The 12,309-nt window shown below is 59.8% G+C and overlaps 1 protein-coding gene across 3 annotated transcripts; it reads right to left on the bottom strand.

Annotated features, from left to right (window-relative positions):
• Positions 1-931: 931 nt before the first annotated feature.
• LOC119157321 (protein eva-1 homolog C-like) lies at positions 932-10,531 on the bottom strand. 3 transcript variants are annotated; one of them, XM_037408134.1, is made up of 8 exons: positions 10,000-10,530; positions 6,740-6,939; positions 4,127-4,250; positions 3,758-3,910; positions 3,448-3,591; positions 3,223-3,294; positions 2,789-2,878; positions 932-2,086 (listed from the first exon to the last, which is right to left on the bottom strand). In XM_037408134.1, the coding sequence occupies exons 1-8, from the start codon at positions 10,079-10,081 to the stop codon at positions 1,701-1,703; spliced, it is 1,251 nt and encodes a 416-aa protein (XP_037264031.1). In that variant the 5' UTR covers positions 10,082-10,530; the 3' UTR covers positions 932-1,700. The 3 variants fall into 3 exon arrangements, with proteins under 3 accessions (XP_037264031.1, XP_037264033.1, XP_037264034.1); XM_037408136.1 differs by lacking the exon at positions 3,223-3,294 and having other exon boundaries at positions 10,000-10,531; XM_037408137.1 differs by lacking the exon at positions 2,789-2,878 and having other exon boundaries at positions 10,000-10,529.
• Positions 10,532-12,309: the final 1,778 nt, after the last annotated feature.

Genomic DNA, 12,309 nt, shown 5'->3' with positions numbered 1-12,309 from the left:
GGGGGGGGGGGGGCTAGAGGAAAGATGGGGGAGCAAGAAGCGGACCCTGCAAGGTGAACACCGTGGGTCTGCAGCAGGGGCTGTGCCAGCTGCCCAAGCATGAAGGCAAGTCTGTGGTCTCAGTCCTGCCCATCATCTAAGGATGCTCAGGGACAGTTTGAGGAGAGAGCCCCCCAAAATCTCCTTGGGCTCTAGCATCCGTCAGCAGACCCCTAACTCAGGGAGGATGGCAGCCACCTCATTGGAGCAGGAGCACAAGGCTGCTGCGTTGCCACAGCACTTGGCTCTGCACCACGAGAGCATTCACTGCAGAGCACAGCACGGCTTTATCTGGCCCCCAGCAGACCACCAACGCCAGCTGGGTTAAGTGGTGCACTGATGTCCTCCACAGCCCTCTCTTGCTGCAGCCAGCCCAGGCACGTCATGTGTGGTGGAGGATGGATAAACAGACACCACTCTGTGCTAGCTCAAGAGCATCGGTGCCTGGAGCATCCCTATCATGAGAAGAGCTGGGTCGCTACTTCCATCCAGCCCCTTCCCACAGCACTATAGAGCCTGCACTGCCTTTCAGAGCTGGAGCAGCCCCTAGAGCTGGCCCGGCTCCCTGCTACGGTGGGGCTGCTGAGAAGCCCCTCTGCATGGCATCTGGGAATCACTCCAGGATTGCTTACCAGACAGCCTTAGGCTCAAGAGAAGCAAGGGCAGGGAAGGATTGTTCATGGGATCCACATGGACTGCTTTTCCCCCCTTTCCCTTCCTCAGGCTAAAACCTTACCCTTTCCCATGCTAAAACAGGCCCAACTTGTTTCTCCCCGTGGCCCAGTGCCAGAAGCACCAGTGGGAGTCAAGGCACTGATCCACACGGGGAAGGCTGAGCTTTGCTGCTTCCATTTTCCTCCCTTTTCACTATTAATGACAGTGGTCAGGTAAGGACATTGTGTATATGAGCTGTTGCATTTATTTACTGGAAAAGCCCCAGCAAGTTAACCCCAGGGCTCTTGGGTCAGTGAGGGAAGCATGAAGGAAAGCACAGAGCAACTCAGAGTGACAGAGCTCCTGAATGCCCGCAGGGAGGTGAGAGCCAGCGCTGTGCCAAGATGCTGGCTGCCCCAGACCTGGGGTGCAGCTCCCATGGGGGTACCAGGGCTGCAAGGCATGTGGTGTGGTAGGGCTGTGCTGGGTGATGCTCACAGCACTTTCCCACCCGCTCCGCCTGCAGCCTCCCCACATCCTGGCCATTTCTGCATCTCCACTGCTGGCACACTGCAGTGTACTGGGGGGTGTTTGCAGCACCAGGGTGGAAGCCAGCACCTGAGAAGAAACAGGAGCAAGCAGCCTGGAAAGGCTCAGGGCGGGCTCAGTGGGGCCGAGCAGAGTTAAGTACTAGAGCCAGTCGATGCCAGCTGAGAATGGGGAGGTTAGCTCAGGGTTAGCGGCGTGACTATGGCAAAGGAGCCAGTGGCTCCACAAACCATCCCATATCCCCTCAACACACCCAGGGGCTGTGCCTTACCCTAGGGTTAGAGGTTTCCAAGCTGGTGGAGCCAGCTGGTGGGTTGATGGCCACACTGGGGTTGTTGTGGCCCTGCTGCCACTCAGGATGCTCGCTCACCCCGAGGAGCCCAAACTCTTGTGTCTCTGCTGTTGGATGCTACTTAGCCTCCACGTCCTGCTGCTCTCCAGCCATTTTCTTCCAGTTCTTATTTGGTGGCTGATTTGATCTTGTGGATGGCATATGGGCTTGACTCCTTGGGCATCCAGATCTCCTCCCCGGCACAGCCCTGGTGCTCCACTGCTCCCTCCATGGCCGCTGTCAGCTCTGGGCTGAAGATGCTGTCAGTGGCCCGGTAGGTGCGGGTGAGGTGGCGAAAGGAGGAGTCTGAGGAGCTGTCATCAGGAAGGTCTTCGTCCTGCTCATCCCGCAGCTTGGTTCTGCTCAGCTCCAAGCTGCTCTCCAGCTCTGGGTCTTTGAGAGCCTCCCCCACCTCCTGGAGGAAGGTTGTTTTGGGGCTGATGATGCACAGCAGGACCATGAGGCCTCCTGAGACCCCGCAAAGAAAGTAGAGGCCAACTTTCTCTGGGATGCCTGGGGGGCAAAGAGCAAAGAGAGACATCAGGGTACAAACCACCTCTGTGCAGTACCAGTGCCTGGAAAACCCCCTCTGCCCAGCACGTAGGAGGAAGAGGAGGGGAGCAAGGGCGCCCTCAGCATCCAGGCTGCAGAGGCAGGACAGACCCTGCCCCAGGGATCATGGAAGCATCACCCAGAGCCTCATCAGTACCCACCAGTGTCCTGAAATGCCCCTTTCCCCCTAGGAAATCATCCCTTTGGGATGTGAGGTAGGCAGGGCAGGGGGAGGAATCATCTATCCAGAGAGTAATTTCCCCTATCATGGGAAGTTTTTGCCCACAGAGTGGTGCTCTCCATTCGTGCCCCTGCAGGCAGGGCAGGAAAGAAGAAGACCCAGTGGGTGACTCAGCCCCTTGGAGAAGGAAGGTCCGGTCCATAGGCAGGACTCCAGCAACATTGGGACCACTGATGCTACGGCGTCTCAGGGCTCATTCAACCACTGAGCTCCCGCCCTACATGTCTTGTCCCTCAAACCCAGCACGGGTGCTTGGTGCCCTTCTCCCTTACATGCCGGCCGACCCTGCTGGAGGCGTCTGGGGTCTGGCTGCCTCTGAGCCAAGCCCTGGGCTGAGCGGGAGGCATCACAGGACCCAAGCCACCCTCCCAAGCCTGTTTTGCTTCCCTGGGTGCTGCGTGAGAGCTGGTGAGGGCACATACCCCAAAGGTGGGCAAAAGCTGCCAGAGAGCTAGTAAAAATCATCCGGTCTTCCCGGAGCCTGGAGAACCTGGGCCCTTTGTACCAGCCACCTGCAGCAAACAAGGGGATGCGGGCTGAGGCGTGAGGTGCTCCCCAGCACCCCGCTGCCTGCCTGCCTGCCCCTGTCTGCCTCCTTCCCTGTGCCACACTCCCTCCTTCCTGCGCAAGCACTCCTCTGCCTTCGGGGATGCTCCCCTGTGGGTCCTCCTCTCCCCTGCTCCCTGCAGACCACATCTCTCCAGCCCCTCAGACACGGGCACCGACCAATGGGTGGCTTCAGCCACAGGACAGCAATGCTGGGATGGAGCTGCAGGGCTTGTGCCAGCAGTGGGTATCACAGATGCAGACAGGCCATGGAAGGGGTGGTTTTGGCATAGCCTGCCCCCAGTATTACCATGCATGTAGTCCGAAAGCAGGAAGGGGTCTGAGGTGTCAGGGCCCACCTCCTCCAGCAGCTGCTTGGGCACTGCAAGGAGAGCACACACTGAGCATCACCACCCCACTCCTCCCCAGCAGCCTCCCCAGGGAGCCCCGCGCCCCTGCCTGCATGGCACAGAGTGGGCAGAGCAGGGGCTGAGCCAGTGGCCCTCGTGTCCTCAGCTCTGCGGGTGGCTCTCACCACATGTGTAGGAGACTCGCAGCTGTTTCTTCATGCCAGGGAGGCACGGATCCCCAAAGGTAGCCTGGTCAGCAGCCACAGTGCAGTTCCCCTTGCGGTGGCACTTCTTGGAGACCCTCCTCAGGGCGTCTGGAGCCAAGCACTCTGCAAAGACATGTGGCATGGACCTGCAGGCAGACCTGTCTGCCCCTGCCTGCTGGGCACCAGCTAGCTAGGGCCAAAGGGCACAGGTGCAGCTCGATGGCATACTTGTTCCACACTCTCTGCATGGTTTCTGGCCCCATTTCTGGCCCAAACTATTCTGGCATACCTATATGGGGTCCCCCAGTGTTCAGGGAATCACACTCTGGTTTGCCCCTGAGGAATCGTCCATAATTTGCAGAATAAATCGCCAGGATGGATTTTGGTCGGCACTGCAGCCTCAGCTTGTCATTCTCGCACACAGTCTTGACCCGATGGTTCCCTGGGGAGTGACACTGCAGAGCGTCCCAATGCATCCAGAATCACCTGCAGCCCCCTCCTCCCTTAGCCCAGCCAAGGGTCTGAGATCTGCCAAGGGCAGGGCTGGAGGAGGGCTGCAAGATACAGGAGCAGCTTGGTTCCCCTCTCTGTCCTTTTCTGAGCAGGTGAGGCAGGGAAAGAGCCCACACAGCGCTGCCCAGACCCCACACCACCTCACCTGGCCGGCACTTGTAGGAAGCGATGAGGTACTTGTGTGTCCCAGGGCACGGGTCCGGGCCAAAGACTTGGCTGTGCACCAAGAACTGGCACCACTGCTGGTCCTGGCACTCAGCCAGCAGCTTCTGGAGAGGAAAGCACGGCAGATGTGAAGATGTGTGAGGAGTCCTGAGTGTGTTCTCACCTTCTCTTCCGCGGTACCATCACCAGACTGAGGGAGATGTACTCTAACCCCGCAGAGGTGCTGCTCGTGCCCTGCGCCTCTCCGCAGTCACCCTGCTTCACGTGTCAGTTCCTGAATCGGTTCCTCCCCTGCACCCACACGGAGCTGTGGCAGGTCTGCCAGTACCTGTGCTGGCACTCAGCCACGCCACACGTCTGCAGCACCCGTGCAGGCGTGCACACTGACACGGCTCCGTGCAACACCCGTGCGGGCGTGCACACTGACACGGCTCCGTGCAGCACCCGTGCAGGCGTGCACACTGACACGGCTCCGTGCAACACCCCTGCGGGCGTGCACACTGACACGGCTCCGTGCAACACCCGTGCGGGCGTGCACACTGACACGGCTCCGTGCAACACCCGTGCGGGCGTGCACACTGACACGGCTCCGTGCAACACCCGTGCGGGCGTGCACACTGACACGGCTCCGTGCAGCACCCGTGCGGGCGTGCACACTGACACGGCTCCGTGCAACACCCGTGCGGGCGTGCACACTGACACGGCTCCGTGCAACACCCGTGCGGGCGTGCACACTGACACGGCTCCGTGCAGCACCCGTGCGGGCGTGCACACTGACACGGCTCCGTGCAACACCCGTGCGGGCGTGCACGCTGACACGGCTCCGTGCAACACCCGTGCGGGCGTGCACGCTGACACGGCTCCGCGCAACACCCGTGCGGGCGCAGCCGCAGCGCGGCTCGGTGCGCTCAGGCCCCCGCCAGCCGGCTCCGTGCAGTGCCCACGCGCGGCCACAAGGTGGGGACGAGGGCTCACACCACCGGGCCGCCCGGGCAGCGTCCCCGCGGGGACTGGGGCGGCCTCTGCCGCTGCCGCCGCCCGCCACCCAGCCAAGCCTGCGGCTCCGGCCGGGCCCCCCGCGCAGCCTGGGCCGGATCCGGCCCTGGGGCTGGGGCTGCCGGCCGCCAGCGCGCCCCGCGGTGCTGGGCACGCTGCAAGCCCCATCAGCAGGCAGCCTGCGTCCGAGCAGAGGCTGCCGGCGGCTCGGCGGGGCGGGGCGGGGCGGGGCCGTGGCTTGTTCCCGAACCCCGCTGCTACCGCTCTGGGAAACTGCCCTGCGACTTGGGCCCTGGGATCCCACCACCTGAGATGATGGAGCCCCTTTTCATCTCTCCTTCCTCTCCTCTGTCCCTGTTCCCCCCAGCCCGGGACTTAGCCTCCTCTTGGTCTTCACTGGCTGCCAGAAGTTCAATTGAAGGAGGAAATGTAATTAATTCCTCTCTCTGGGGTTTGCCTAAGCAGAGCTGACCTGCAGCAGCAGCCTTGCTTTCTGCTCTCCAGACGTCCCTTCTCCAACGGCAGCCTCCAGGCAGTGGGGAACCCAGTCCTATTCGACCACAGTCCCACAGCAGGAGTGGCTCCATCTCGCTGCAAACCTGAGCCACACAAATCCTCCTCACAGACCCATCCTTCAGTCTCTGCATCTGTGCTGGACCATATTCTCCGTCCTGTGCTTGACACACAAGCTCTGGGAACCCTGACTGTGTTTGCAGGGTGGTTTGTGGGGCTGGCTTGGCGCCATGCCAGCAGTCTGGCTCAATGCTTGCAGAGCTCTGGGGATGTGTGGGATGCTGGGAGGGGATATGCAGCTGGACCAGGACCAAACAGCAAAGCCTCATGAGCTTCCAGAGCAAGGAACTGCCCCTCAGCTCTTGTTCCTCTTCTCCGGCTCCATGTTCCCCTTCCCTACAGCCGGCTACAAGCAGCTGGGTTTGCTGTGGTTTTGCCCCAACCCTAGCAAGGAGCTGGAATAGAAAAGTAGCACAGGAAAATATGCGCCCATCGAGGGACCCTCCTGCCAGCCCCCACTACATGTTCTGGCTGCCCTGGGTTTTTCAGAGCCCTGTGACTCCTTTCATTAATCTGCTGCTTGGGAGCTACCAGCATGGATGGGTGCTTCTGGCTGGGGAAGAGCCAAGCTCTGTGCTAAGCCCAGGGGATGCATCTGCAGAGCTGAGTGCAGCACCCCAGCATCCCTTGTAGGCCCCTGTGCCACTTCCCAAGCCTGGCACCCTGGCTGCTGCAACAACCGTCTCCTGGCACCCAGCCCCAGCTGCAAGGGCTTCCTGCGAGCCTGCTGCATCCTGCAGGATTACTCAAAAAAACAGCTCAAGATGCAGCAGTGCCTCCTTCCAGGCTCCTCTAGCAGGGCTGCCCCACCCTGGGACCCACGCCAGAAGGTCTCATCCTCCCTCGTCTAGCAAATACGCTCCAGAAAAAAGACCCCAAGGGTGAATCTCAATGCTGATGGCTGCAGCCTCCCCCAGGGCACAGGAAGGCTGCAGTGTCTGCAGCCACCCAGGCCAAGCAGGCAGCCCGGTGACCTGGGGAAGGAGGGGTGTGCCTCCTGGTCGCTTGGGACCCCTGCCCTTACCAGGTGGGCCGTGGTGGACGTGCACTCCGTGCTCTCCTGGGAGGCATTGCCAGGACTGGGGCAGAGGTTGGGGCTGGGCACACGACGCCCATAGAAAGCACCAAGGATGCTGATGGTGGTCTTGTGAGGGCAGACGATGAGGAGCTGCTCCCCGTCACAGGTGTGGGCAGTATGGTTCCTCAGCACCTTGCGCAGGTACCCTGGAAGGGGACAGCATGGCAGGCATTGGCCAGAGGAGACACTGGGACCATGGTGGTGGTGGTTCTTGGGCTCCCAACAGCTGGTAGCAGTGAGGATGTCCTGGGCTGGGCACTTATGGGGTGAACAGGATCAGAATGGGGCTGCGGCAGAGAAGGTGGGCTTGCAGTAAATCTTATACCCAGTGTTGCAGCCAAGAGGCTGGAAAGCAGCATGGAGTAGCTGAGCTGGTTAGCAAATGGAACTGAAAGCTGGAGGTAGGATGACAGGTCAGAAGAAACACATACAGAAGAATCCCATGAGGGGTTTAGAGAAAATGAGGCTTGTTATGGAGACATGGGGAAAAGAGAGCAAGGGTGAGCCAGAGATGATCACTGGCTTTGGAGGAGGATGTAGTCTGTCACATGGTTCCGAGCCATGAGCTGGAGGAGAGAAGGGTCCAGTGACTGCTGCAAGCTCCCATGGTTGGCTGGGTCAGTGGGAGAGCCAATGGATGAGCATGAACCACCAAGTCATCATCTGAGCCCAGCTGACCCTGGGTCTCTCTGTGGGAGAAGCCCAGTGCATCAGTGTGAGCCATTCCCAGCCCATGGCCTTTCTGATGGGCACTGGCCCTTCTCTCCCTGATTTCCTGGCACAGGGTAATTCTCTTTTAATCCTGCTGAGTTTGTGTCCCAAACTACTTACACTGTTGTTTTCCCTACAAGGAACAGTCAGGTGGGGCTGTCCTGCCCAGCCTTTAAGAGGGTTTATCATAGAGCTATCATCTCTGGCTGGTATTAGCTGTGCTGGATGCTGGGTGAGTGAGGAAGCCGTTTTAATAAAATCTCTGCAAGCTTCCAGGGGTGCTCTGAGCAGGCACTGGCTGCTGGAGGAGGCTGAGGAAGCAGGAAAAGCTGACAAAAAATGAAGCGTAGGGCCCTGGACAGAGGAGTTTCCCTCAGGCCTTTGAATTAAACAAAAGCAAAGGGGAAGCATGATTTTGAGGCTGGGAGGTGGGGACAGGCAGGACCCTGGGCTGCTGGGCGGCTCACAGACCTCAATCCCCAGCTGTGGCATCCCTGGAGGGACTGGCACCCCAGCCCCAGGCCAGTGCTGGGGTTTGAGGCAGGACACACCCCCTGTACCCCAGCCCCCAGTGTGTCAAACTCCCCCAAAACAATACAAGAAGATGGGAGTGCCAGCTCTGAGCCCCGTGCTTGTCCCTCCGTGCCTCTGCAAACTGGTGCCAGGCTCAGCTGCACAAAGGGCGCCTTTCACCTTCCCTGCTGCCACTAACCCTTTGGCATCTGTGGCTAGCATCCCTTCCTGGGAGAAGTCAGAGGATATGGCAGGGAGCTGCCCCTGCTCAGAGTTAATCCTTACCTTGAACATGGGCAGCTGTTAGTATTTCTCTTTTTGAAAATGGGATGAGCTAGTGGGAGGGCCACAGCCCTTTGCAAGCAAGCCCTTGCTTGCTCTTCAGTGCACTGGATGAGAGAGGGAAGGAGAGGCAGAGGAGGGTGGATGGAAGCAGGCAAGCTGTTTTAGTCAGGTCAAAGCTCCAGCGAAATGCAAAGATGCTCCTTGGAGGTCACAGAGATGGATCAGCCCCCTGGGGTGCAGTGCCTGCAAAGAGGGGGGCAGAACAAGCCCCATCCTGCCCCTCTCCTCTGGTTGCCCCATATCACTGGATGCTGGGGGCCGTGAGGGGCACAGGACCCTGCCCAGGCTGCTGGCCCTCACCTCCTTCCTCTCCAGGCCTGTGGCAGCAGCTAGGCTCTTGTGCAGGCTCCAGAGCTGCCCAGGGTTGACTGCTGGCGTTGACTCCAAACCCACCTGCCCATACCTAAGAGGGCTGGCAGTGGGGCTGCCCAAACCCCCTGCTGCTGGGCCAGCCCTGGGCACAGTGAGCTGAGCCAGATCCTGGGGGTGGTGGGGGATGTGGGGAAGGAATAGGGGAAAAAATATTTTTCCCCAAATCCAGCCTGCCTTGCAGCAGACACCCTCCTCTGCTGCCATGCTGGCTGCAGCACTGGCAGTTTTTATTTTATAACTGAGGCTCAAGGAGCGCCACAGGGACAGAGGTTTCTCCATCACTCCATTTTGGGGCAGGGAGCAGTTGTGAAGATTTTTTTTGGGGGGTGAAACCATAGCAAGGAGGCTGCAGGCAGATTTTGCAAGTGGTTTTCGTCGCCTGCTGGTGCTGCTGACTCAGTCCCTGATGTTGTGGTTGTGCTGTTAGCTCTGCCCAGATGAAATCACATCCTTTCCACCACAGCCCGCCCTGCTGCGCTTGGCAGCATCATGCCAGGCTCTCACACTGCCCAAGCCCAGCAAAAGCAGAGAGGAAGGTGTGCATGGCTGTTTCTAGACAATCCCTCAGGGGAGGGAATGGCAGCCCCCAGGCACTCAGCCTGCCTGCACTCATTCTGGGTGTCCCAGGCACTGGGGCACAAGGGATTGTGAATTTCTGCCTTGGCTACATCTATAAGACTCACTGGTGCTGCCTGCAGAGAGAGGATCTGGCCCTTACTGTGCCTTGGGGCAGTGTGGCCTGCGGCCCCCTCTACTCACACACAGGTGGCTCTGGCTGGGGACCACAGCTGCCGGCTCTGGCCAGGGACTCAGTACAGCTTCAGCTCATCTCTTCCCTCACCTTCTCAGAGCATCAAAGGCTTGCAGGGGAGCCCTGGGTGTGCCAGGAGCCTTCAGCTCCACACATGCCCCAGCACTGAGGACATGAGCATCATGGCCGGGGGGTCTCAGGAAAGCTCGGAGGCTGTCTTAAGATTCGTTTGTTTGCATTTCTGCCTCCAAACTGCCCAAGGGAGCCCAGCAGCAGCACAGGGAGCTGCTCCCTTGCTCACACTGGGGCTGTGGGACATGCACAGGGTGTTTTCAGATAACAGCCCTGCCATGGGGATAAAAAATATCCCAGTTTTTTTGGCAACCTCCCTCTGGCCTGCACTGCTTTGTCCATATACATGCAAATACCCCACCAACCAGCTGTCACTTTGCCCTTCCCTCACACCGGCACTGTCCCCAGCATCCCTTTCCACCCTGACTGCGCCCCGACTCACCAGAGAGCTCCGGGCTGGCCTCCAGTCCCACAGCTAGGCAGAGGAGGACCAGAGCTGCTGCTGGCCCTACCAGAGTGACCATGGTGCATCTGCTGCTGGCTCTGCTGTGTCCTACCAGGCAGCCTCTGCTGGCCCAGTCCTCGGCAGTGGCTGGCGCTGGGGCTGGCAGCGTGCGGGGACAATGGCTCACTTCTCTGCTCTGCCAAAGCACCGGGGCTGGGCAGGCGCCTGTGTACCCGCTCTTTGTCTGCTGCCCAGGGCTAGGGGCTGCTCTGGACAGCTGGGACACTCTCAGCACAGGGACACCTCCCACGGGGAGGGAGGGGCGTGTTTCCAAAGGCGCTCTGTGGTGGGTGAGTGGGTGCCATGCCTTGGCATCACTGTTGCCGGTGGAGAAACCGGCAGCTGTTCCTCCCGAGCAAAGGGTCTTGGCAAGCTTTCCAGTGTGCTCCCTGCTTTCTCACAGACGTGGTGAGGCAGACATCCAGATACACATGTACCATAATCTCCATCTCAGCAAATGTCCGGCCATTCACCATTTGAAGAGGAAGGGAAGGGCTGCCTGTGTGGCCTCCCAAGGTGCCTGTTCCTGCAGAAAAGGCAAACGCCCTCCCCACATGGAACACTGCAGGCAGGGACCTCATTGCTGCTGCTATTCTTCCCCTGCAGCCTCCACAAGACCAGATACTGGGGCCTCTGACATCTGGCAAGGAGAGCACTGTGCCATTCTTGTCCCCCCCACCCCGCAGGAGTTAAAACCCTGCCCACTATTTCAGCTGGCAGCTGGGAGGGAAATGCAATGGGCAGGAGCTGCTCAATCTGGCAGTGCTAGGAGCCGGCCCGGCTCCCTGCAGGCTCCTGCATCACCCTGGCAGCACACATCACCCAGGGGTCTGCAGTGGGAGCTGGGGGGAGGGAGCAAGATGGGCACCAAGCTGAGGGTGCTGCTGTGGCCCTGCTTGGCACTTGCAATGCTATTAATTCATCCCTCTTGCTTAGGAGAACATCAGGCAGAGTTTCCTGTCCCACCAGGTGGAGTTTTAAGTTCTCCAAAAGCTTTGATGGGGCAGAAATAAAAATGCTCTCCAGCCCCTCCTGTGCAGTCACCAGTGTAAGCACCACTCCAGGCTGTGCAGCAGGACGCAGGAAAAACATCTCCCTTGGGGAGACTCCTCTGGGAGCTTGCAAAATCATTTCCCAGCCTTAGGGTGGATGCTTTCTTATCAGGGTTTGATTATTTTCAGGAAAGTCTGGGCCTACCTGAGCTGGTGTGGGGGTGTGGGTGTGTGTGTGGGGGGATAGCTGGGTAGGGTGGGGGTGTGTGTGTGCACGCGTACTGAGTCAAACAATCAGGATCCCCATTTTGTGCAAAGCTCTGTACCAGCTACAGGGTCCCAAGGTGCAAGACGGGACTTGCCCAAGAGAAAAGTTAAGACTGTTAGGTGCTGGGAAGCCATCTCTGCTTGGACAGCAGCCAGGATGATCTGACAGCGACTGTTTCCCTCCCATCCTGGGGAGAAAAGCAAGCTGGTCATCCTTCCTGTGAAACGACCCAAATTCCAGGAATGGGGCCCTGCCAGGGATCAGCCCTGCAGACATCCCTTCCCATCATGGTGCCATGCACGACCCCAGCTGGGCTGCTGCCAGCAGCACTCTGGGGTTCCCCTGCTGCACTCCAACACGCTCCAGCCTCTTTGCTTTCCTTGCTTGGCCATTTCACAATCCTTCATGCCCAAGGTCTGCACCCTGGCAGTGCATGGCTGGCTGCAAAGAGCCAGTGGCAGGCGGCCAGGCTGCCTCGCTTGGCTTCCCTGAACCCTCGCCCTGCTCAGCCCTGGCTCCTGCAGCGAGGGGTGTTCAGGGGAGCCCACCTGGGGGGACCCCTGGGGGTGGTGGGCAGGGAGAGGAGCTGTATCCTCCCTGCTGCCAGCTGCCCATCCTGATGCAGCAGTAGGAGGTGGGAAGGCAGTGCGAAGGTCAGCTCGGTTCACCCCAAAGGGTGACACAAGAAGTGGTGAGCCCTGGGGCACCAGCGCCTGGGTGTAAGTGTGGGAGGGTAGCGAAGGGGCCAGAAGACCAGACCCGAGCAGCACAAGGAGCGGCAGGCCAGATGCTTCCCCTGCAAAACCCCCCAGCTCCCAGCTGTGAGGTGACAGCAGGAGGCCACCAGCCCAGTGCTCAGAGGCACCAGTGCCGTGCCTGGGCTGGTGCGATAGACTGACTTGAAGGGGACCCGTAAACACGTCCAGATAGACCCGTGCTGAGTCACGGCTGGGAGGCCCCGCAGCTTCCCCCTCCCCTCCGGGAGGT

This window comes from Falco rusticolus, chromosome 14 (genome assembly GCF_015220075.1).
Source record: "Falco rusticolus isolate bFalRus1 chromosome 14, bFalRus1.pri, whole genome shotgun sequence".
NCBI classification, from domain to species: Eukaryota; Metazoa; Chordata; class Aves; order Falconiformes; family Falconidae; genus Falco; species Falco rusticolus.
The sequence above is the reverse complement of the archived record's forward strand: the minus strand, read 5'-3'. Positions and strand labels throughout refer to the sequence as shown.